Source organism: Equus caballus, chromosome 1, assembly GCF_041296265.1.
Source record: "Equus caballus isolate H_3958 breed thoroughbred chromosome 1, TB-T2T, whole genome shotgun sequence".
In the NCBI taxonomy this organism is placed as follows: Eukaryota; Metazoa; Chordata; class Mammalia; order Perissodactyla; family Equidae; genus Equus; species Equus caballus.
In genome coordinates, this window is record NC_091684.1 from 33,444,810 (window position 1) to 33,467,748 (window position 22,939).

Here is a 22,939-nt window from a genome sequence, read left to right on the forward strand (position 1 = left end):
TATAGAAATGAAAATAGAGATAATAAAAATACAAAGTGGTGAGAAAATGAAAAACTTGCACATAAAATTTGTCAGAATCACTCCAGAGTACGAATGATTCTAAAGGATAAAAAGCAAGTCATGTAATATGTGAATTCGCCTTGGTGATGACCATAGCAATCAGAGAAGAAAAAAATATTTAGGTAGGTGGAGGATTAGCATCAATGTGGATGCCTGTTACTGTGGTATTAACTTTGAGAAGGTGTTGTGTTCGAGGTCTGGGTGAGTCTGGTGAAATGCTGCTGCTGCTGCTCTGAGACTTTGGTGGAGAGTGGTGAGGTAGCCACTGTAGGTAAAGCAGCTTCTTTTTCCCGCTCCAGCCTGGAGGGATGAACAAGGAAGACAAGTTACCTAACTCAGCAGATTTTCTACTGTAGATGACAGTGGTCTATTGTGGGTGGAAAATGCCCATAGAATATTTATGAATGAAGAGGTGAAGGGCTTGTCTGATTTTTAGAACTGTGACTGATGTTCACACTTCATTTAGTGGAGATATCTCTGGGAACTGCAAGCTTAAATCCCTGGTAGTCATTTTGGACTCTCAGTCACACGAGCAGCCATTTTGAACCCTCTCTGCTAATGTGCAGAACTTCTGGCTGGTGGTAGACGGGTTTTAGACTATGGCAGCCCTTCAGTTTTCAGCATCGTTAGGCCTATGCCACCCTTCATACACCCACTTACAAACAGAGAATGAGCTGAATTTGTTAATGATAGTCTGGAAGGAATAAGTTAGTGCTTGCAGAGTTTAATAGGGTTCTTGAAAAAACAAATTTGGTTTTGAAAACTGATTAACTTTGAGACCCATAATCTTTTAAACATGGAAATAACATATTCTTATGTTACTATCACATTTGTGTTTAGCTATATATTGATATTAAATATTGCAATCTTTTAACTATTGTGCATCCACTTGAAGTTGAGCACACATGTTTGGGCAGAGGAGTCTACATATTTCAAGACTATGTGATGTCTTTGTATTCTGCCTAGGTGGACAGTGGAATATAATAATAATTATCACTCCCAAGGTGGTTAATTCGTGAAAATTTTATACCCTCCCAGTGCACACATTAGGGTGATGTTCTTGTAAATTCTCTTTAAAACAATATTCTTTAGCTCAAACTGACAAGGTTATGTGTTCCATCTACAGAATTTATTTTACCTTCCTAGTTATGGTGAGTTTCAGAAATAGTCTTTGTTGTTAGTGGGTTAAGTACATTTCTATATTACGGCAAATGATACTATCACTTATCATTTTAATGTTTCTCTTTGCAGTTAGGCATTTAAAATATTTTGTCCAGTTTTATGCAACAGGATGATTGGTCTGAATTCCCTAGATATCATTATTGGAAGAGGAAATTAGAAATTGTTGATCTGAGTTAATGTTGATTTGTGGACCTATGTATTTTTAAAAAATCACTTTTAACAGTATAAGGAAAGCTAAATGAAAAGGCTCAGTGTTTCACCATTTAAAGTAATAGAATTAATATGATTCTACTACTACTATTTGATTTCTGTTGGGCAAGAATCTTCAGCAGTTAAGTTATAAAGAGGAATATTTTAATTATTTTTCTTAACAGATGAATGTCTTTTTCTGTATGATGTGATTGGCACACAGAGTTGCAAAAAAATTTTAGTGTCAGCTTCTAATATTTTTGCCAGAGAAATGTGAAATATTTGTTTAGAATGCATTATGATATTTTACTGCAGATTTAAAAAAAATTACGATCAGCCTAGTATCACTTAACTGCAATTTTAACTAGAAATTTATTCACTAGGCCACCTTTTGAGGTCCTTTGCAGTCCAGGATGATATTTTTGTTTTCCTATTAAATTTATCTTTGAAATTAAACTAATGTTAATGAGATAGACTCTATGGTATTTTCTTTAAGTAGTTTTTAATTTATCATGTATGTTGTTTGCCTTGTTAGGAGGGGATCGATGCTCAGTACAGCCATATTTGTCTATGCTGCTACGTCTCCAGTGAATGGTTATTTTGGAGGAAGTCTATATGCTAGACAAGGAGGTAACTTATGGGTTATCACTTTGTGTCTTTAATTATAGATGGTAATATTTTACTGTGAGTTATTTGGAATTTAAAATGGGCAGTATGGCCATTGTAAAATCGTTTGTTATCCCATTTCACATAATCTCCACCAAATTTATTATGTGTCCTATCTTGCTTTTGTGAAATCTTTGCATTTTATTTCCTAAAATTATAAATAATTAATAGATTGTCTCCATTGTCCACTGTGAAGCTAGCCCTGAGGGACATATAGGAGAGATTATATTTAAGTTATTGATATTATTTTGCTTTGAGGTGCCTAGCTCCCTAGATGTGCTCCATGGGAGACCTCCCCATAGAGTATATAGCTTTACAGCTGAATACAAAGACATATTTTGTGGCTTATGGATAAAGTGTCTGGACAGTGGAAAGAGAATAGGAAGGAGAGCTGTTTATTTCCGCTGAATCTTAAATATTTATTGAAGGACCCCGCACAAAGGTTTCTGTTATTCTGTGTCACAAACTTTTCTTAAGGGCACTTCACCTTAAATACCCCATTGCGTCTTGACTGTTGTGACCTGGAAATGATGGGGGATACATGGATGATACAGAGGTACTGCTCCTTGGTGTTTCTTTCTGTGATGGCATTCAAGGATCTTTAAGTTCCTTTGTTTTCACTGTAATTGGGGTCTAGAAAAATGCCGAAAGTAGATTTGCATGTTTCAGTTTATGAATAAGGGGTTGTCGAAAGACCTTAAAATTACATTCCTAAGGATGGAGACTTCCTAATGGGATTTTCCCCGCCTATCCTAAGTGTCAGCATTAGGGGATCCTGCCTTCTTTTAGTGGACTAGACTTAGAGGGTATAGGAGCTCAGAGCATAGAATCATTTAAAGTTCCCCCAGGATCTCCTGGTTTACCATTGCTTTTTGCATTGGTCCTCCCAGACTCACTGTGGTCTGACCTTCAGTACAGATAATTCCTTTGGATTACCTGAGGGAGTAGCATTAGGAATTCCTGACTGTTGTAGTTGTTCAATTTCTACCTTCTATGTCCAGATATGGGAAACGAGTCTTATCGTTCAGGACTACCATCCTAAGGAAATGAGGATGTCTAAAGTAAGTTCTATTTTGAATTTGACCTGGAAACTAGTTAGGCTAAGAATTTGACAGTTTACGACCTCAAAAAGTCTCCATGGCAGAAACAGATTTATTTAAAACAGAAAATTTATTCATACTTGGACATCAATTTACTTTTAGTCTGATTGAAGTTAACACCCAGCCAAACTTTACTACACTTATTCTTGAAGCTGACAGAGTTCAGACTCAAGCCAAGGAGTATCACATCTTACCAAATACAGTCTAAAGGTTGTTTTCTGATTGACAGTGCCGTGAGGAGGTCTGATTGTGTCCTGATGTTTTTTCTGAATGGTCCCTAGAAACCAGGTTAATGTAGAGATCAACCCAAAGAAAATCTAAGAATTTTTCAGAGGTATCTCCAGATTTGAACAACAGTGGCGCTCAACGTCCTCACGTTGTCCTCAGTGTGCTGGATAATGCTCCAGATGTAATCTGAAGCCAGGGGTAGCCTGGAACTTGACCAGAGTCTCCCAAGGGTGCGGGGAGCAGTAGGATGTACAACAATGCAGGTGCCTTGGCTACTGATTCTGCCCAGTGGAATGTGCATGAGATTCTTTTTGACCCGTTGGAGGGAAAAGGAGGAATAGAGTTGAATATGGAATTTATTAATACATGTCTGAATCTGAGAGAAGGTAATGGAAAGTGCGGAAGAGAATACTAGGAGAGATTTGGAATGAAATAGGAGGAATAATACTTTGATTAGTTGCCACCTTTTTGTGTTGTTGTTCAAATGCTTGGTATTAGTTTGGAAAGGAGAGATTCTTGAAACTTACCTGAGAAAGAAGTTAAATAGAGGTGAAAGTTCCGAATCAAGGAGTTTTTCTGGAGGAATGTCAAAATTTGGATTGGTAATTCTATGAGATAGATGTTTAAAAAGAGCTTGATATAGAAGAAAACAAAAGTTAGGGTATTGCTTGTTTTTCCAACAGCACTTTCTGTTCGGGTCCCTATTGCTTATGTTTGTGGTGCTGAACTGTGGTAGTGGCCTCGGGTTAAATCTTTACCTTCTAGTCGGAAGCAGTCTTAGGATGCTTCTCTGGCAATGCCCCTCCTTGTGCACTCTGCTTTGTTAGCAAGGTAGCTCCTTGTTGTTCTCCTCGTCAGTGTGAACATGACTTAAAATTTTTGATTATATAGTAAAAAAATTCCTTCCCTTGATTATTTAAATAATAGATGCTCATGTTATAAAATTTTGACAATACGAAGTTGTACAAAGAAATAGTAAAATTTATAAATCTATGGTTCTAATTGCTGAGAGAGAGCTCACAAAATAAATTCTGTTGTTTTTTCCTTTTGAAACAGAAATAAATTTAAATATATTTTTATAATCATAATTATGGAGCTAAGAATAAATTTGGGGACCTTTTAACCCAGGGGTTTTTAGCTTTTTTTTTTTTTTTAAAGCAGCGCAACCCTCCTTTCAAGTGAAAGTTTACATAAAACTCCAAGGTGTAAACTGTTGAAAATGGGATGGTTCTGGTTAAAGCAGGGCCAGGGCACCTGGTATCTTCTTTCACCAGCGACTTCACAGGCACCTCCAAGACGCTCCAGAACTCGAAGTAATAATTTGAAAACACCTACCTAGGCAAACTTGTAGCCCAGAAAGATAGAGTGACTTGCCAAAGTTCACAGCAGTTCTGTGCAGAATTAGGACAAAACGTCAGAATATCTTACTACAGTTCATTGCTCTTTTCCAGTCCACTCACTTCAAAAGCTATGTTTCCATTAGATTCACTTGAATAGCTGGACTGGTCTTTATTAGCTATTGTTTTTTTTCTTGTTTTGAGGAAGATTAGCCCTGAGCTAACATCTACTGCCAGTCCTCCTCTGAGAAAGACTGGCCCTGAGCTAACGTCCGTGCTCATCTTCCTCTACTTTATATGTAGGACGCCTGCCACAGCGTGACTTGATAAGCAGTGCATAGGTCCGCACCCAGGATCCGAACTGGCAAACCCCAGGCTGCCAAACCGGAACATGCAAACTTAACCGCTGTGCCACTGGGCTGGCCCCTATTAGCTATTGTTTTGAAACAATTATTAAGATGTCAAATTTCAAGATCTATAAGTTAAAATTTAAATAGGTAATTTGGTACTAAATAATCACTTTTTAAACATTAATATATGCCTATCCATCTATCTCTCTGATTTGCATAGTTTCCCTTGTCTTTCAGGAAGGAGATGGATAAAGCAGATGTTTATTGGGGCATTCCTTATCCCTGCTATGGTGTGTGGCACTGCCTTCTTCATCAATTTTATAGCCATTTATTACCATGCTTCAAGAGCCATTCCTTTTGGAACAATGGTAAGTTGTTTGAATCTTTTTTAAACTGGAAAAAGTATAAGCATTCTAATCTGAGGCCTGCTGTCTTTCCAAAGGACCTCTTATTAAGAGTTTTGATAGTTACAGCCAGTCCCTACCCAGTCTTGGAAAGTTAGGTGAAGAAAATTTTTCTTGATTCCGTGAGCCAGTAAAGTGAAAGGCCAACTTTTATGTATGACAAAAGAGAAGACTATACTTTTTATCAGAGATGGGAGAAACTGGTGAATGTATTTTAGAGGAAGAATAACAACACATCAAGAAACAAAGGTGTGTTAAGGTGATAGGTGAGTGCAGTGGTAGGAATTGAAGCTTCTCTGTAACACATTTTTTTTCAGTAACAATGTACGGTTTTTGGAACCTCATTAAGCATTTATATTAATATTGATAACGTGTTGTTATAGATATTGAAATCCCATCTTGTATCTTACGTGTAATCACAGACTTTGAAATGTTTGTATGATTTAAATATATTAAAACTAAAACACAGATATACTACTGCTTTGCAAAGTTAACCCACATTCTCCAAATTCTTCCTGTTGTTACTTTTTACTAGAAACAGAACTTTAGGCCTGGAGTAGACTTTAGTCTTAATGTACACTTGTGCAAACACACATATGCAAGTTGCAGGGTGATTATTGCTTTTCAGAGAGACTGTGTAATTTGGTCAAGGTCACACAGATAATTAATGACAGAACTGTCACTGGAACACGTATCTCTTTCTAAATTTTAATCTTGTTTTTTTTTTTTTGCATTGCATATACACTTTTACTAAGTTTTTAATACTTTTTAGTTAGGAATATTTTGGAAAATTGCAAGTTTTGGTGTTTTTTTTTTTTTTTGCCATACAAAGTAAGTGATAGTGGTTAGAAAAGGATAAAGTAATTCATAACATTTAGATCTGGAAAAGAATTTGCTTCACAGTAGTTCTAGGCCCTCAGAAAGTATATAGATCAAGTTACTTCTTGAAGGTGATCTGCTGAATTAATTATTTTCGTAGTGCTTTAAAAATTAAAATTATGGTTCTGTTGTAATTTTCCTCATAAAGTTTTGAATTTGATGTGGTGAAAATTATATTTCAAAGTTGCTGCGTGTCACTAAAATTGTAAATGTTACTACTTTGTAAATGGGGTTTTAAATGTTAATATTCAATGTAATTTGCCTTTAGATAATTTAGTAATTACCAATAATTAGAATATAACATCAGACTCTGTGCTGAGCCAGAGAAGGTTTATAAAATTGGTCTTCGGTGTATGGAAGACTGACTGCTGGTGCTTAGCAGGCTCCTACAGTGTCGTGCTCTTAACGTGTGTCCTGATTTGGAATGAAGGGGTACTGAGTGAAGGGCTTTCGCGGCCCTCTAGCTTTAGTCAGGTCTGTGATCTAACAATTTTTTTCTCCTTTTAAGTATCAAAACTTGTTTAGAACATGAAATGTGAGAACTTGAGGTGAATGTCTAACCTGGCTGTTCATTAAGCATTTTAACTACTTAAATTTGTGTTTTTAGTTATTTGAGTTGTTGCCATTGTGAAGGAAATGGTCGTATCTTCTCATAAACTGCATGGTTCTCATTCCTGGGTACACATTAGAATCACTTGGAAATTTAAAAATATGTCGCTGTCCAGGGCTTCATCCTAAACCAGTTCATCTGTCCTGCTTTAAATCCGATCTCTAGTGTTTACCTGATTCTAGTTCCCAGCATCTGGGGATGGTTCTGTCAGCTAAAAGGCTCCCAAAACATGTGTCTGAGCAGCTGGGTGCTCCTACTTAACTGAATGCCCTAGTTTGGAAATCAGTCTTCAGATACTCCTATATGCTCTTCCCTAGGCCTTAGCTCTTTCTGTTCCCCATTCCTTTGACCTCTTGGACATCAAACCCTTTCTCTGGGTCATCTTGGCTCTACTTCTCTCTTTTCTCAGAGATTCCACAACTGAGGGCTTAAACCAGTCTTAGTAAAAGTGACTTCAGGCTTCTGCGTTGCCCTACAGAGGCACCAGAATAATAGAGATTTTGCCCACTTGGGATCTGCAGTTTCATCAGAATACCTCTCTTGTCAGCACAACTAGCCTGAGATAAAATTGAAAGTGGGCGAAGTTTGTCTTTGGACCCAAACTTCTCTGCTCATGTGCACCCAATTTCACGTAAACGCCATTAAATCCATGTCTGATTAAACTTCTTGAACAATCTTCAGTCTTAGCAGTTGAATAAAGATAAAAGAAACGTAAGTAGAGGATGGTAGTGATAATCTAAGCTGATGTCTAGTGTCCCAGGTTTAAGGCATGGTGCCTAGAGTCAAGCAAGTATTACAAGCAGATGTAAGAGAGCATTTCAATGAAATTTGGGGTCGAGGCTGTCCAAACATGAGTGCACCTGTTCCTGAAGTTGGAGTGTTCTGGCAGAGGTCCTACAGAGGATGCAGAGCGTGTACTTGAAAGTAGATTGATTCTGGGAAGGTAAATCTTTTTTCTTTTGGGAATTTGTTCAAGAATGATTTAGGTCTTATACCCAGAGTTTTTGGTCCAATGAGAGTTTCTTGGGAATGAGAAAGAATTTGCCAGGATGTTCTCAAAAATGTTTTAGGCATGAAGTCATTCGTGGGCTGTACATCTTGAATCCTAAATTTGATGTTGTCCTAGGTTTTCAAGGGACAAAGAACCAAGGTACAGAGTTCCAAAACTCAGAGGCAAGGCAGCATAGGCTCTAATAAGCTTTCTAGTCTAAACGTTATACCGCTCAGCGTGCACTGATAAATCCCTGACTTGCCATACTTCACGATTTTGTCTCGCAGTGGATGGAGTAGCTGATGGAGATGTAGTAGGGGTTGTGGGTGAGCCATGTTGTATTTGCCTTCTTAAGGTCTGTTTTACCTTGGGAGGAGAATCTTGAACAACATTAGAAATATGCCCTGGGTTTTAGGAGATCAGCTCTCACAAATATTTAGGGACATACTCTCTCATGATCCAAGTCTTGGGCCATAACTGGGAAAATGGCTTGAGATTTGGAGACTCTAAAAAATGAAATTCATGATATATAATCAAAAATTGCCACAGTGAGGAAAAAAATGGTGGCCAAGATTAATGGATAGGTATTATTTGGTGATCTCTCAAAGACTGTGAAAAGAGTACAATATACCCAGGTGTAAAAGAATAATAAAGGTCTATAAAAATAGTGTTAGGAAAACTCCATTACCTAATGTGAACTGTTTACAAATGCTAAGGCAAACAAAAGGATTTTTTAAAGCTAATTTCATAACAAGACCAAAGGCGTATTACATGGGATCAGTGATGTAACAGAGTATAAGAAGAATGGCTCTATCCCATTCTTTCCCTTTTTATTTTTCATCAAGTAGAATAACCGTCAAATAAGAAAAGATAAGAGGAGAATAATTCCTGATAAGAGGGAAGTGAAGCCTGAGATAGGTGAGGGGGTTGATTGTCCAGGAGCACCCAGGCACCTTAGTTGTCAGTTTGTTGCTCACATAAATGATCTTTTAGGGTTACCGAGAGATCATATTGGGAAATAATGTTTGAATTGTGTAAGAGAGCAGAAGTGTTGTAAAACTGGATAGACAAATTTACTTCTCCAGAAGGAAGAGGAAGAAAGTAGATTCTGCCTTACAAAAAACGTGGTGAACTTGATGTGAATGTGTTATTAAAATATATTCTTCAAATCACAGGAAGAAGTAATGAACATTAGGAGCCATTATGGATTCATTAAAACAAAAATTCTAGAATAACTTCATTTCTCCTTCTTGATAGGTTTTAATAGACTAGAAGAACAAAGGAGTACAGATAAAGTATTATATCTTGAATTGGACAAGATGGAGAAATGTGGGCTAATAGTACAGTCAGGTAGACATGTAACTAAATAATTATAGAATTAAAATATTGAGATGATATTACCCATAATATGTCACATGCTCTCTTTCAGTAGAGTGTGACAGATATTATTCACTTGGATCTATTCAAATAATTGTTAATGACTTCTATAAAGGCATAGTGATCTGATGATTAAATTGAAAAAGGACGCAAAACCAGGGAGGAAACTAGTGATGTGGATGATGAAGACAGCATGTAAAATGATCTCAACTGACTGAAATGATGTGCCAGATCACAAGGTGAATTATAAGGACAGATACGTTTGTGTAGCATGTTGTGATTTACAAAGCACTTTCCATATGAGCCTCTTACCTTGTCTTGTTTTCAGAAGAAGCCAAAGAGATAGGCAGAGCTAGCGATAGGCGTTATCCCTGCTTTACAGAGCAAAAAACAGGCCTCTTATTGTAGTAATTGACTCAAAATCACTTCTTCTTTGTTGTGGTGGTGCTGGTGGTAGTGATGATTTGTTTTGGGGTTTTTAGGTCTTTTTTTCTTTCCTTCCTTTCTGCCAAAAGGAATTCTAGCTTTATTCTGAGAGCAGTAAATAGAGAATGTTTTATGCCTTTTTTTTGTCTGTATGATTTTATAACTGTATCGAGGTATAATTAACATATAATAAATTGTATATATTTAAGGTGTACAATTTCATGAGTTTTGCTATATATGTGTATTTGGGAAACCATCATCACAATCAGAAAAGGAAGGTATTTATTAAGTCCGGAAGTTTTGTTGTGTACCTTTCTAATTCATCCCTTTTTTCCTCCTCCTTCCTTCCCTTACCCATGCTCAGCTCACCACCAGTCTGCTCTCTGTCAGCATAGATTAGTTTGCATTACCTAAAGTTTCATATGAATAGAATCACACAGTATGTTCTTTTTTCACTCAGAAAATTATTTTAAAGATTTGTTGCTATTGTTACATGTGTTAATAGTTTGTTCCTTTGTAGTGCTCAGTAGTATTCTATTGCATGAACATACCAAAATTTTTTATCCGTTTATCCAGTAATGCACATTTGGATTGTTTCCAGTTTTGGGCTATTACAAATCAAGCTGCTCTGAGTATTCATATACAAGACTTTGTGTGGATATATGTTTTTTATTCTCTTGGATAAATAACTAAAGTGGCATGACTGAGTCATATGATCGTTTAACTTTCAGGAAACTGCTAAACTTTTCCAAAGTAGTTGTGCCATTTTACATTCCCACTAGCATTGTATAAGAGTTCCAGTTGCTCTGCATCATCTCCAGCACTTGATATGGTCAGTCTTACTAATTTTAGCCATTCTAGTGGATGTGTAGTGGTGTCTCATTGTGGTTTTAATTTGCATTTCCTTAATGACTAATTGTGTTGAAGATATTTTGTCTGCTTATTTGCCATTCATATATATTCTTTAATGAATGTTTGGATCTTTTGCCTGTATTTTATAGGTTAAGGTTTATTGAGTGGTAAGAGTTCTTTATATGTTGTAGATACTAGTCCTTTGTCTTATACATATTTTGCAAGTATGTTCTCCCATTTTGTGGCTTGTCCTTTCATTCTTTTAACAGTATCTTTTTTTTTTAAGATTTTTAAAAAAATTTTTTCCTTTTTCTCTCCAAAGCGCCCCCCAGGTACATAGTTGCATATTTTTAGTTGTGGGTCCTTCTAGTTTTGGCATGTGGGACTCCGCCTCAGCATGGCTTGTTGAGTGGTGCCATGTCTGTGCTCAGGATCTGAACTGGCGAAACCCTGGGCCGCTGCAGTGGAGCGTGCGAACCCAACCACTCGGCCACGGGGCCGGCCCCTAAGAGTATCTTTTGAAGAGCAAAAGTTACTAATTTTGAAGTCCAATTTATTGATTTTTTTCTTTTACAGTTTGTGCTTTTCTGTCTTATTTAAAAATCTTTTGCCAAAGATCAGTAAGCTTTCCTCGTATGTTTTCTTCTAGAAATTATGTAGTTTTAGCTCTTAAATATAAGTTCTATGGTCCATCTTTGGTTAATTTTGTATATTATATGAGTTAAGGAACAGGGGATTTTGTTTTGTTTTGTTTTGTTAATGCCTTGTTCACTTGTTCCAGCACTATTTGTTGAAAAGATTATTCTTTCTCCACTGAATTGCCGTAGCAATTTTATTGATCATCAATTGACCATATATATGTGGATCTATTTCTGGACTTTCTGTTCTGTTTTGTTGATTCATTTGCCTTGTTTTTATGTTAATATCACATTGTCTTGATTACTGTAGCTTTATGGTAAGTCTTGGAATCACTTCTTTTTTAAAGTTGTTTTGGCTTTTTTAAGCTCTTTGCATTTCCATATAAAGTTTAGAATCAGCTTGTCAATTTCTACAAAAAACTTGCTGAGATTTTGATTGGGATTGCGTTGACTCTATAGATCAAATTTGGGAAGAATTGACATCTTAACAGTATTGAGTGTTTTGATTAGTGAACACAGTATATCCCTCAACTTATTTAGTTATCTTTAATTTTTCTCTGCAGTTTTATGGATTTTAGTGTTTAGGTTTTGTACATCTTTTTGTTGAATTTACCCCTAAGTATTTCATAATTTTTATGCTATTTTAAATGGTATTTTTTATAATTTCAAATTCTGATTGTTTGTTACTGGTGTATAGAAAAACAATTCATTTTGGTATATTGGCTTTGCATCCTGCAACCTTGCTAAACTCATTTATTAGTTCTGATTTCTTTTTTGTAGATTCCTAAAGATTTTTTTATAAATTATTATGTTGTCTGTAAAGAAAGACACTTTTACTTCTACTTTTCTAATTGATATTTCTTTTTCTTGCCTTATTACACTGGCTAGAAACTCCAGTACAATGTTGAATAGAAGCAGTGAGAACAGGCTTCCTTGTCTTAGTCCCAATCTTAGGGGAAAAGTATTCAGTCTTGTGCTGTCAAGTACAGTGTTACCTATAGTTTTTTTGTAGTTGTCCTTTGTCACGTTAATGAAGTTCCTTTCTGTTCCTAGTTCGCTGAGAGTTTTTTATTACGAATGGAGGTTGGATCTTGCAGTGGCTTATTCTGCATCTTTTGAGATGATTTATTATTTTTCTTTTTTTAGTCTCATAATATGGTCAATTGTATTGGTTGATTTTTGAATCTTAAACCAATCTTGCATTCCTTTGATAAATCTCAATTTGTTATGATGTGTTACCCATTTTATATATTGCTCGATTCAGTTTGCCAGAATTTGTTGTTTTTGCATCTATGTTATGAGAGAGATTGGTTTGTAGTTTTCTTATAATGTCTTTTTTTCTGATTTTGTTATGAGGATAATGCTAGCTTCATAGAATAAATTTTTAACTTCAAATCCAGCATTTCTTCTATTATAGTACTGAAGTGGCCCAGGCAACAGAATGGGGAGTTATTTATTAGCATATTGAAAATATTTGATAAAATAGATGGGCTTTTTACAAGCATTTGTGTTTGAGTTGGCAGTGCCCCGATTATTAGGTCCTATTTTCGAAATGCTAAAATTGAAGCTAAATAATTCTTATATAGACATAAAGGCATAAAATGTGTGAAGTAGAAAAGGAGTGATAAAAATCATCTACTCTGAGCAAGTGTTGAAGAAATGCATCAACACAATGGCTGACAAGACAATGTATTTCCTGAGTATCACCTTACTTAGGAGCAATTCCTTTCTTTCACCCTAAATGCAATTGATAACTGTTAGCATTCCAAAGTAGCCCATCTTAGGCTGCATTTTCCCTTTCCATTCCATTCATACCACAGATTTCCTGAAAGGCCTAAAGATTTCCTCAAAGCCTGGAAGCAATGATAGAATAAGTAATAGCCACATTCTTGATGTGTGACTGAGATTGAGAAGACTTGAGCAGCTGGTACATCTTTGGGGTCTTAAGTACTGATAGACAGACCTGTTTCTGGCTTGTTCTTATTGTGGATGGGTAAGGCCTTCAAGCTGGAGTCGGTCTTTCCTCTCCCCATTGCCTGTTTTCACTCACCACTGATGCATGAACAGCTGCTAGGAGCCTAAGGGAGGGCTCTATATTGGTTTGGGTTCCATAGTTTTCACCAGTGTATTAGGGTAATGGTTTTTTAACTCCTGACTGCTGAATTTCATTTTAAAATGAAACCTTAATGTGGAAGCCCAATATAGAAAACAGATATAAGCATGATTCTATTAGTATAAATAAATTTTGCAAATTCAGTATTTTAACTTCCTAAATTTAATGAGAGCAATAAAGTTGTAATGAATACATATCTGATATCAAGGGGTGTGAATAACAGTTCAGTCATATCTTCTTCAGAAACCAGTTTATTTGGTTGAATATCAGTATTGAGAAAAATCCAGACTTCATGGATGATTAGTTCCATGTGACTTTTTTTTTTAACAGCTTGCCTTTCTATCTCAGAGTATTCTTCAAGAAAGCTCATCCAGAACTTGAACATAAAGGAGTAGGAAATTGGTTTCACTGTTCAGTCAGTCAGTAACAGTTTCTAACAAACTGCTCACATTTTTTATCATGTATAAAAAAGTTAGACAAGAAAAGGGGGAAAATTAAACAAATGCTAACCAGTTGGTAATGTCTTGATGAGATTGTTTATAGGTTCCTTTTTTGACGGTTCTGCTTTGAATGAGCACACAAGGCAAGAGACACCCTCACTTCACCTGCCACTTAATTGCCTGTGACACACATGTGCTTGGTGCATTTGCTTGTACAACTTTTAGTGAGCAAATATGTGCAGGCCTGAGTTGGTCAGGCAGAGGGGAAGGAGAACAAAAGACCAGCGTAGCATTGTAAACCTTCCTAATCAATGACCAGTTTACAAGTCCAAGTGTGTACACAGAGATAGGGGAGAGATAGAGGGCTGCATGCAAATGAGTTACCCTGCCTGTGGTCTCTCCATTGTAGTAATCTTTGGTATAGAACTCATTTGAGTCTGTATGTTTTTTATTATATTTAAAAATATTTTTTAAAAAAACTATTATCCAAAGGTTCTTCAAATCAAACACATCTGGAATTCCTGAAGCTATTCAGCGGGGCCTGAGGGTTCCATGGAACAGTTTGCAAACACTCTGCTAGACTGTGTCATCCCACATAGGAGTGTTCTCTTCAGCTTCTCTTCACTTGTTACTTGAAATAAGAGTTCTGGTGGATTAAAAGGAAAATACATGGGTCTCTATTACAATGTGTTAACATTTATGAGTCTTGTAATTAAGATTCTTAAATTAATAATTAAAATAATTATATATAATAATTATAAATAATTAAGAAAGCAATAAGTAGCAAAAATTGAGACAGAATTCACCCCTCCAGATATGTATGAGACATATATATGTAATTCACAATATAATTTAATGTTTAAAGTATCTTAGCACCTGCTTATTTTTCATGTTTCACATACTCTTGTTATACTATATGAACATAAATTCATGTTATTAATAGTTCGAAACTGAGGCACCAATAATTTGAGTTTCTAAATCTGATCTTTAAAATGGAATTCTAGAACTCTTAAGTCTCTTACATTTATGCAAGTTTTTCCTGAAAGGAAGATGATGATACCCCTTGGCTTGTTTAAAAACACACACACGCACATTCACAAAAGGATCTAACGAAAATGTAGTTTTGGCTAACGTTGCTTCAAAATAGGTTCTTTCCTTCTCATGTAATCATTGTGAATTGCTACCCTACACCTCTTCATTTTTCTTAATCAATTTCTTTACAATTTTCATTCAACTTTTCTCTCACTTTTACTTTCTATTTGTTAGAACCCCGAAATGTGTAGTTGAAAGAGATCTTACAGGTGATTCCTTCCTACTCCATTTTATAGGAGTTCAGAGTGAAGTGATCTGAACTGGATGCTGGCTGGAAAAGAGCTTGAGAATGTGTCCTTGAGTACCCAGATTTATATAAGAAAAAAAAACCCACAAAAATAAATATTTTCCTAACTGACCACTTTGGTTCTAGAATCTCTGTATGGTCTTCTCTATAACTTAAGCCTTTAAACTACTAATTGGCAGAAAAATATTCATATTATTAGTAATGACACTTATATACGTAAATCGAGATATACCTCTGTTGTTAAGATTCTAAGACAGTGTGGAATAGAAACAAGCATGGTTTTTGAGACAGGCAGATCTGAATTGAAATTTTAATCCAGCCACCTACTAGCTCTGTGATCATGGGAAGTTACTTAGCCCCTCTAAGTCTCATTTCCTTCCTCTGTAAAATAGCGAAATAACATGGGTAAAGCCCCTTGTGCATATTAGAGCTCAATAAAGTGTAGTCAGGTAAAATAAGTTTGTTATAATGACAAAAGATGAAGGTTATGTTAAAAGTGTGACAGCTGAAAGTGAAAGAGGAGAAAAAAGGATTATGGCAGAGACAGTGGGAAAGAGTAGGAAAAATGGGGACCTACGGAAAGGAAGCAGTTCAGCTTGTATTGAGTTGAATTCTAATATTTTAAAGCGCATTCTTTTCCTGCTTTCATTAGTATATATCTTACACTATTTTAACCCATATTGAACTTAAACGTTTTCTTTTGTGATCAAATTGTGTTTAAATTTTTTTGCCCCTCTTATTTGTTTTTATTAATGTTATTGTTCTCTGAGTACTCACACATGTTTTAATTTAATTTACAGGTGGCCGTTTGTTGCATCTGTTTTTTTGTCATTCTTCCTCTAAATTTAGTTGGTACGATACTTGGCCGAAATCTGTCAGGTCAGCCCAACTTTCCTTGTCGTGTCAATGCTGTGCCTCGTCCCATACCGGAGAAAAAATGGTAAAGAGAATGCTAAATCTTATGTGATTGTTTCTCACAATATATAAGTTCTTAAGGCTATTATGTATGTATAACTTTTAGATTTCGCATGTATTTATAAGAATGACTATGTTAAGTTTAAATTTAAGAATTGTCTTTTTACTTTTTCCCTTCAACCTGTGTTGTTAGGAGCAGTGACAAATTACATCCTTATTTCACTTTCTGGCTATTGGCGCCATTTACAGATAAATCAGATGCTTTAATAACTACACTTAGTGCGTAGCGATGGTGGGAACTGAAGTTGCAGCAGTTTGTTACTGCAGCCTACTGGCCAGATTTGACCTGCTGCCTGATTTTGGAAATAAAGTTTCGTAGGAATATAGCCATGCCTGTTTGTTCACATACATTGTCTATGGTTACCTTGACACTGTAGCGTCAGAGTTGAGTAGTTATGACAGAGACCATCCCACCTGCAAAACCTGAAATGTTTGCTCTCTGAACATTTACAGAAAAGGTTTGCCAACCCCTGGCTTATCATTTCCTTTTCCTTTCCAGATATTTTATTGTTCTAAACAATACTCACACAGGTTGATACCATATGTATATCATACCAATTGAGAGATGAATTAGAATTGAGACCAATTATAATTTACTGTCTTATGTTCTTTGTCTTCACTTCTGGGAGAGTATAGAATCTCTCAAATGCAGTCTGTCACATTTTATGCACAAAATGTTTTCTCAAGGACGTCCCATAATTCAAGATTAATCCTGACAAAGGATGACAAGTATTTCTGTTTAACAGCCGAAGAGAGTCTTCTACTGCAATAGTGTAAACGTAGTTTACAGTTCATTTGACCAGTCAGCTTTAAAATTATGATTCTTGGTGGATTTTTAATTTGAGATGTTGTTTTTTTCAAATTTTGGGCATAAAATGAGATGTCATTAGTATGTTTATATTTCTAATTTTTGTAATTCAAATTTGAGCAAAATGTGAACTTGTCTGTATATTTTGCCTTTTAAAATTAGTAAATTGAATATGTTAGTGCTGATTTATGCTATTCTGCATTCTTTATTTTCCTTATTCTTTTTTTTTTTTTTTTTTTTTTGCTGAGGAAGATTAGCCCTGAGCTAACATCTGCCACTCTTCCTCTACTTTATATGTGGGTTGCCACCACTACATGGCTGACAAGTGGTGTAGGTCCGTGCCTGGGATCCAAACTCACGAACCTAGGCTGCTGAAGCAGAGTGGGCCAACCTTAACCACTACCCCACGGGGACGGCCCCTTTCCTTATTCTTACTAGCAGACAAAAATAGAACGCTCTTACTGTACATTTATTACATTCCCCATCTCATTAGAATAACTGTACAGTAGTCTCTCTGTATTCGTAATAAGGGATATATATTGAAAAGCCTCTGTTCCTAGATATTTTACCACATTATAAATATAACTTATGTTCAGGTACTTATACAAACAGTTTTTTGTAGACTTGGAGGTATGGAGACACTTACAGAAATGGGGCTAAATAAAATAGCCCCTGTAGTTTAAACGAGAGTGATCTGTGCTAGCCTCAGGAATTGTCCATGTTCTTTCTTTCTTAAATTGGTGCTCGTGAGCACTTTGGTAGTCTAGTTTTTAAAGTCAATTATCTTTTTCAAATCAAGATTAGACAGTTAAGGCCCATTGATATCCTGATGTTCTTTCACTCGTTACTGGGGAGGATAAGGTTAAAGGACAAGCATATCAGAAATCACAGAAGTTCCTCTAGGTCACTAGGGCTAGTGAAGGAGAGGAAGGAACAGCATGTGACTTTGCTAAGCATGGGTCGCTTTTCGATGTAGGAAGGCTGGTGTGTGTCTTCATTTTCTTTATATAGTTACATGGGAACCAAAATCTGAATGCTAGATCTCGCTCTCACTGACTGTGTCACCTTGGGCAGATCATTTTTAACCTCTGTCAGTCTTGGCTTCCCGTAAAAGGAGGGAAGACTAGATTAAATGATTTTTATGGGTTTTTTTCCAGCTCTCAAACTCTTTGATTATCTTCTCAGTTTTTTAGTTTGTTCTTTCCAGAGATAGTAGTCTAATATCCTTTATGTGCCAGATCCTGTGCTGGGCACTGGGAATAACTAGATGAATAGCTTCTGCCTGCCGGGGTTTATAATCTAGTAAGATATGATATGTATGTAATTAGCCAGTGCAGTCTAGTGGGGTAGGTGCTGCCATGCAGTTATATTCAAGAGGCACTGGGAGAACGGAGGGAGGACCCACCTCTTCCCGGAGACTTGGGGAAAGCTTTACAGGGAGAACACTTGAGCCTTGAGCTTGCAGGAGGAGGGTTAGACCGGAGAAGGCATTCCAGGTGGAGAATTACCAGTTGCAATCCGTAAATGTTTGTTGCGTTCATAAATGAGGTTTGAATTTTATTTTTTACTCATCCTTTCGCTCCATAATAACTCAGAACTCATAGTACCTTAACTGTATAATTCATAGGAAAAGAAATAACCAAAGAAAGCATGAGCAAAGAAGTGGCAAGCCCACAATTTGGGAAACATTATTTCAGATAGGGATCTCAAGACATTTATTTTCTTTCCATATGGCTTTCTGTAAGTAAATGCCTGTAAAGTTTTTAGAAGTTATTGAGAGCTATAAAGCAGGAGCAGACACTTTGAGTCTTTCTTGAGCTCTGCCACTGGCAAGAATTTGTGTTCTCCAAATTCTTATCTCAGCCTTTAATGACGGAAGGAATTTTGACCATATCCTGTGGCTAATTTGAAGTTCCACCTCTGTATTGTGCCTCTTTGAATTTTTGTTTCTCCTTTTACTGGTTTGTTTCTATCCTTTAGATTATTTTAAGTAGAAAGCATCTGCTTTCTAGTATCAGGATTTATGTAATATAATATGAAAATCATACTAAAAGTTTACTGTTAATTTCAATATTTTCCAGGTTCATGGAGCCTGCAGTTATTGTTTGCCTGGGAGGAATTTTACCTTTTGGCTCAATCTTTATTGAAATGTAAGTTTTGGCAATGTATTTGTGTTTTGATGGACTTAGTTGTAATTAGAGAATTTAGGAGTTAGGATAGGTCTAGAATCATCAGATGGGAATACATCTAACTGAGTTGGTCTGTTAATTCCATTGCTTCCAGAAAGGGGTCTATGTAGTCTATCTAAAGGTAGCTTTCTACTCTGTTCTCAGATATTCAGGTGAAGTTTATGCCTTTTTGTATCATGTTCTAGACCTCTCACCTCGCAGGAGATCTTAGAAATCAAAGCATGTGTGCTAGAGAATGCTAGACCAGCCTTTAATCACCTACAGGCTGTAAGGAGTTACTGGTTTTTACTGTATTTTTAAAATATTTCTCAGAGTCCAGGGAACTAGGTAAACCATTACCTATCAGTCAGTCTAGATCCTGACATTCTTGGATGCATAGTCATTCCTAGTCTTCTCTCACTGAGACCTACTGGAAAGTATGTATATGTTTGGTTGTGGGAAATATGCCATCTTGTGCCCAGTAACCATGCTTCATATCTGCAGTCATCACTGCAAAATATAAGCCTTCCTTTTCTCAGCCTGTTCCAATGTCCCTTGATGGGAATGCTCTGCCATTTTAGGCAAGGCAGTTCTTTGGGACCTTCTTAAGAACTGCGGTCATACACCTCTGGCTCCTGCCCATGAAATGCCAGTCACGGTGACCACTCAAAATGCCCTTACACGTTTCCGGATGCCCCACTGCTGATTCTCTCCTGTGCAGTGGACACCTCCTTAACAGACATGATTAGATCTGACACTTGGTTAATTGGAAAAGTTGACTCATGTAAGGGAATTATAAAAAAAGATACATACATAATATTCTATTTTAAATTAAATAAAGGTACATCTTTCACTGTTTTTTTAAATATAGAGCCAAGGTCTTTGATTTGTATCTAGTTGATGTTTCCATCATTTTTTCTTTGACGTTCATAATGCATCTTGTGTTTTCTAGCCTTTTTAAAGTGGAGAAAGACATAAAGACCTGTCTGAGGCATTCTAAGTACAGAATCCTTCTAGATTTGTACATTTGTCCCCCAACCTTTTATAGCTGTCTCACCCACACCTAATTTTATAACTTTTCTTAGTGACTCACCTTAGTGAATTTTTCCAAAGTATACGACATAATTTTCATAGAAATCACACATCCTTTTTGCTCTCATGTTTATTGGTTTACGTAACGTTTAAGTTGTCTGATTACACTTTAACAAGTACAACTGAAATAGATGTGGGCCATTCCTGGTGGTCAGCTACCAGCTGCGAGTGTGCTGTGGGCATTAGTCAGTACCTTAGAGGGGTTGGAGTGTGTGCTGCTCTAGCTTGTGGTTTAATAAAGCCAGTTCAGGAACTTCTGTGCTTCCAATCTGATAGTGCTTTGTATTCTCACCCTGACTTGACCTCCAACTATTTTTTTTTTTGCCTCCTACTCCTGTCCCCAATACCTTCTGGATCGCATCTCTTCCTGCTTTCTCAGGTACTCTGTTCCATTAGACAGCCTCTCTGCTGTATCTTTAACTTCTCTGTTTTGACCACCCTCCAACCTATTCTCCTCTTGGTAGCCACTGTGATATTTTAAAAGTATCAGTCTGATCATGTCACTTCCTTGCTAAAGACTTCTCATTTTCATTGAGGTAAGGTCCAAACCCCATAACATAGCCGTTAAGACCTTCATAATAGAGGATCTGGCCCTCCTTGCTTCTCCAACCTCATCTCTTAGTTCTCGCACCTTCATTTGAAATTCTAGCCCTACTGAATTACTTTGAGTTTTTCTAAATACGGTGAATTCCCTTAGTTGTGAGCCTTTGTCTTTGCTGTTCTGTGCCTGGAACATTCTTCTGGCGCCCCCCACCCCTGATGTGCCTTATCTGATTCTTCCCACTACCCCTCCCCCACAATGGCCCACCCAGCCAAACATGTAAGATGACCCTCTTAGGTACATTGGTGAAGCGCATGTCACAGTGCGTCATGATCACCCCTTCACTGATATTCCCCACTGAACAGTAATCTCCTTGAGGCAGAGACTGCCATCTTCACAGTTCTCGTATTACTGCTTCTCTGATATGTGGGAGGGCCTCAGTAAATATCTTTTGAAAGAACGAGTGATGAATAAGTGAACTAACAAACAGAAAAGAAAAAGAAAAGAGGCTTAAAGACTGTTTTCTAATTTAATGATGACTTGGGTAATGGAATTAGAGTGTAGGGTCTTTTTCTCAGTGTAAAATATTAATGCCCTTTCTCTTACTGCCTCTGAAAATAACATGAAGCTTTTTTAGGCTTTATTTTCCTAATTGTTTTTAGTTTCCTAATGTTATACATTAGTACTCTATCAAACCTATTTTTTATTTAATGGGATGTTTTATAAAATATAGAATACTTTGCTTAAATAGTGTTATATCTAGAAAAAATGAAAGAATGAAGGAAAACTTTGTTTTATAAATATGAACTTTTATCTATTATCATTTTTCTTTTCCACATTTTACTCTTTTAAGCTTTTAATTTATTCAGTTTGCTTAGAGATGAATGCCCTAGTAATGAATCTGTTCTTGAAAGACTATCCAAGGAAATATTTTTGAGAAGATTTCAGAGGATTTAATAGATGAAAAAGGGTAAGGGAAACTGTTGGAAGTTACTTGAAAGAAAAATACTGAGATTTTAGTGAGAAAAATTGAGAACTAAGATGTATGTGAGATTTAGCAAGAGCAGGGTGAGCTTCAAGAATAAAGACTAGAAAACTCTGTCTTTATTTCATTTTATTTAGGTATTTCATCTTCACCTCTTTCTGGGCATATAAGATCTATTACGTCTATGGCTTCATGATGCTGGTGCTGGTCATCCTGTGCATCGTGACTGTCTGTGTGACCATCGTGTGCACATACTTTCTACTAAATGCAGAGGATTATAGGTGGTAAGTCCTTATTTCTGGGAAGAACCTCTGGGGATCACAATATTTTAAATTAAGATTCCATTTGAAGTGTACAAAGTAGAATAAAAGATCTGTATAGAAATTTTGGTACTTAGGATAGTAGAGGGAGTTTTTTTCAGTTACAAAATGATGAAGATTTTCAAGGAAAAATAATATCAGTCACACACAAAAATTTTGTGTTAATGAGGGTTACTATGTTAGAAATATTTTTACAAAGTGCTTGATGTGGAAGGAGCTTTATGAGGAAGCGTTGCTCCATTTTAAACACGAAGAGACAGATCTCAAAACGGAAATGGTTTAACTAAGGTTACTTAGAACAGGGAATTTGACAAAATTCAGGATCTCTCCTTCCAGTTCTTAAGCTCTCTCCCTGTTGATATATTTAAATGACATACATATGCATTTGTTTTTAAGTATACAGAATTTCAAAGGATGATTTTATAAAGTTCTTTGCTTTAAAATCTTTGTTTCAGTGCCATTCATTCAAGAGGTTTTTTTTTTTTTTCAGGCAATGGACAAGTTTTCTCTCTGCTGCATCAACTGCAATCTATGTTTACATGTATTCCTTTTACTACTATTTTTTCAAAACAAAGTAAGTGGAGACATTTTCTCATTTTGTATTTAAGAAACTAAATTTGCCATTTAAATACCAGAATTTAAGGCATTATGTTGAAAGTAAAAATGGATATATTATATATAATTTTTTTATTTCAGGATGTATGGCTTATTTCAGACATCATTTTACTTTGGATATATGGCGGTATTTAGCACAGCCTTGGGGATAATGTGTGGTAAGTTCTGAAATTCTTGGATTTCGTGAGTAAATCTTTGAGTGATTCAAAGTCAGAAAAATATAGTAATTGGAACTTAAGAAATTACATTCTGTT

The 22,939-nt window shown here is 36.2% G+C and overlaps 1 protein-coding gene across 1 annotated transcript in view; it reads left to right on the top strand.

Annotated features, from left to right (window-relative positions):
* TM9SF3 (transmembrane 9 superfamily member 3) overlaps nt 1–22,939 on the top strand; it is a 63,807-nt gene that overhangs the window by 31,764 nt on the left and 9,104 nt on the right. Inside the window, exons 8-14 of the mRNA XM_023641729.2 lie at nt 1,967–2,061; nt 5,350–5,480; nt 15,982–16,121; nt 19,046–19,114; nt 21,888–22,034; nt 22,561–22,644; nt 22,767–22,843. Of these exons, the coding sequence (XP_023497497.2) occupies nt 1,967–2,061; nt 5,350–5,480; nt 15,982–16,121; nt 19,046–19,114; nt 21,888–22,034; nt 22,561–22,644; nt 22,767–22,843 (743 nt within the window). The remainder of the gene's footprint in view (nt 1–1,966; nt 2,062–5,349; nt 5,481–15,981; nt 16,122–19,045; nt 19,115–21,887; nt 22,035–22,560; nt 22,645–22,766; nt 22,844–22,939) is intronic.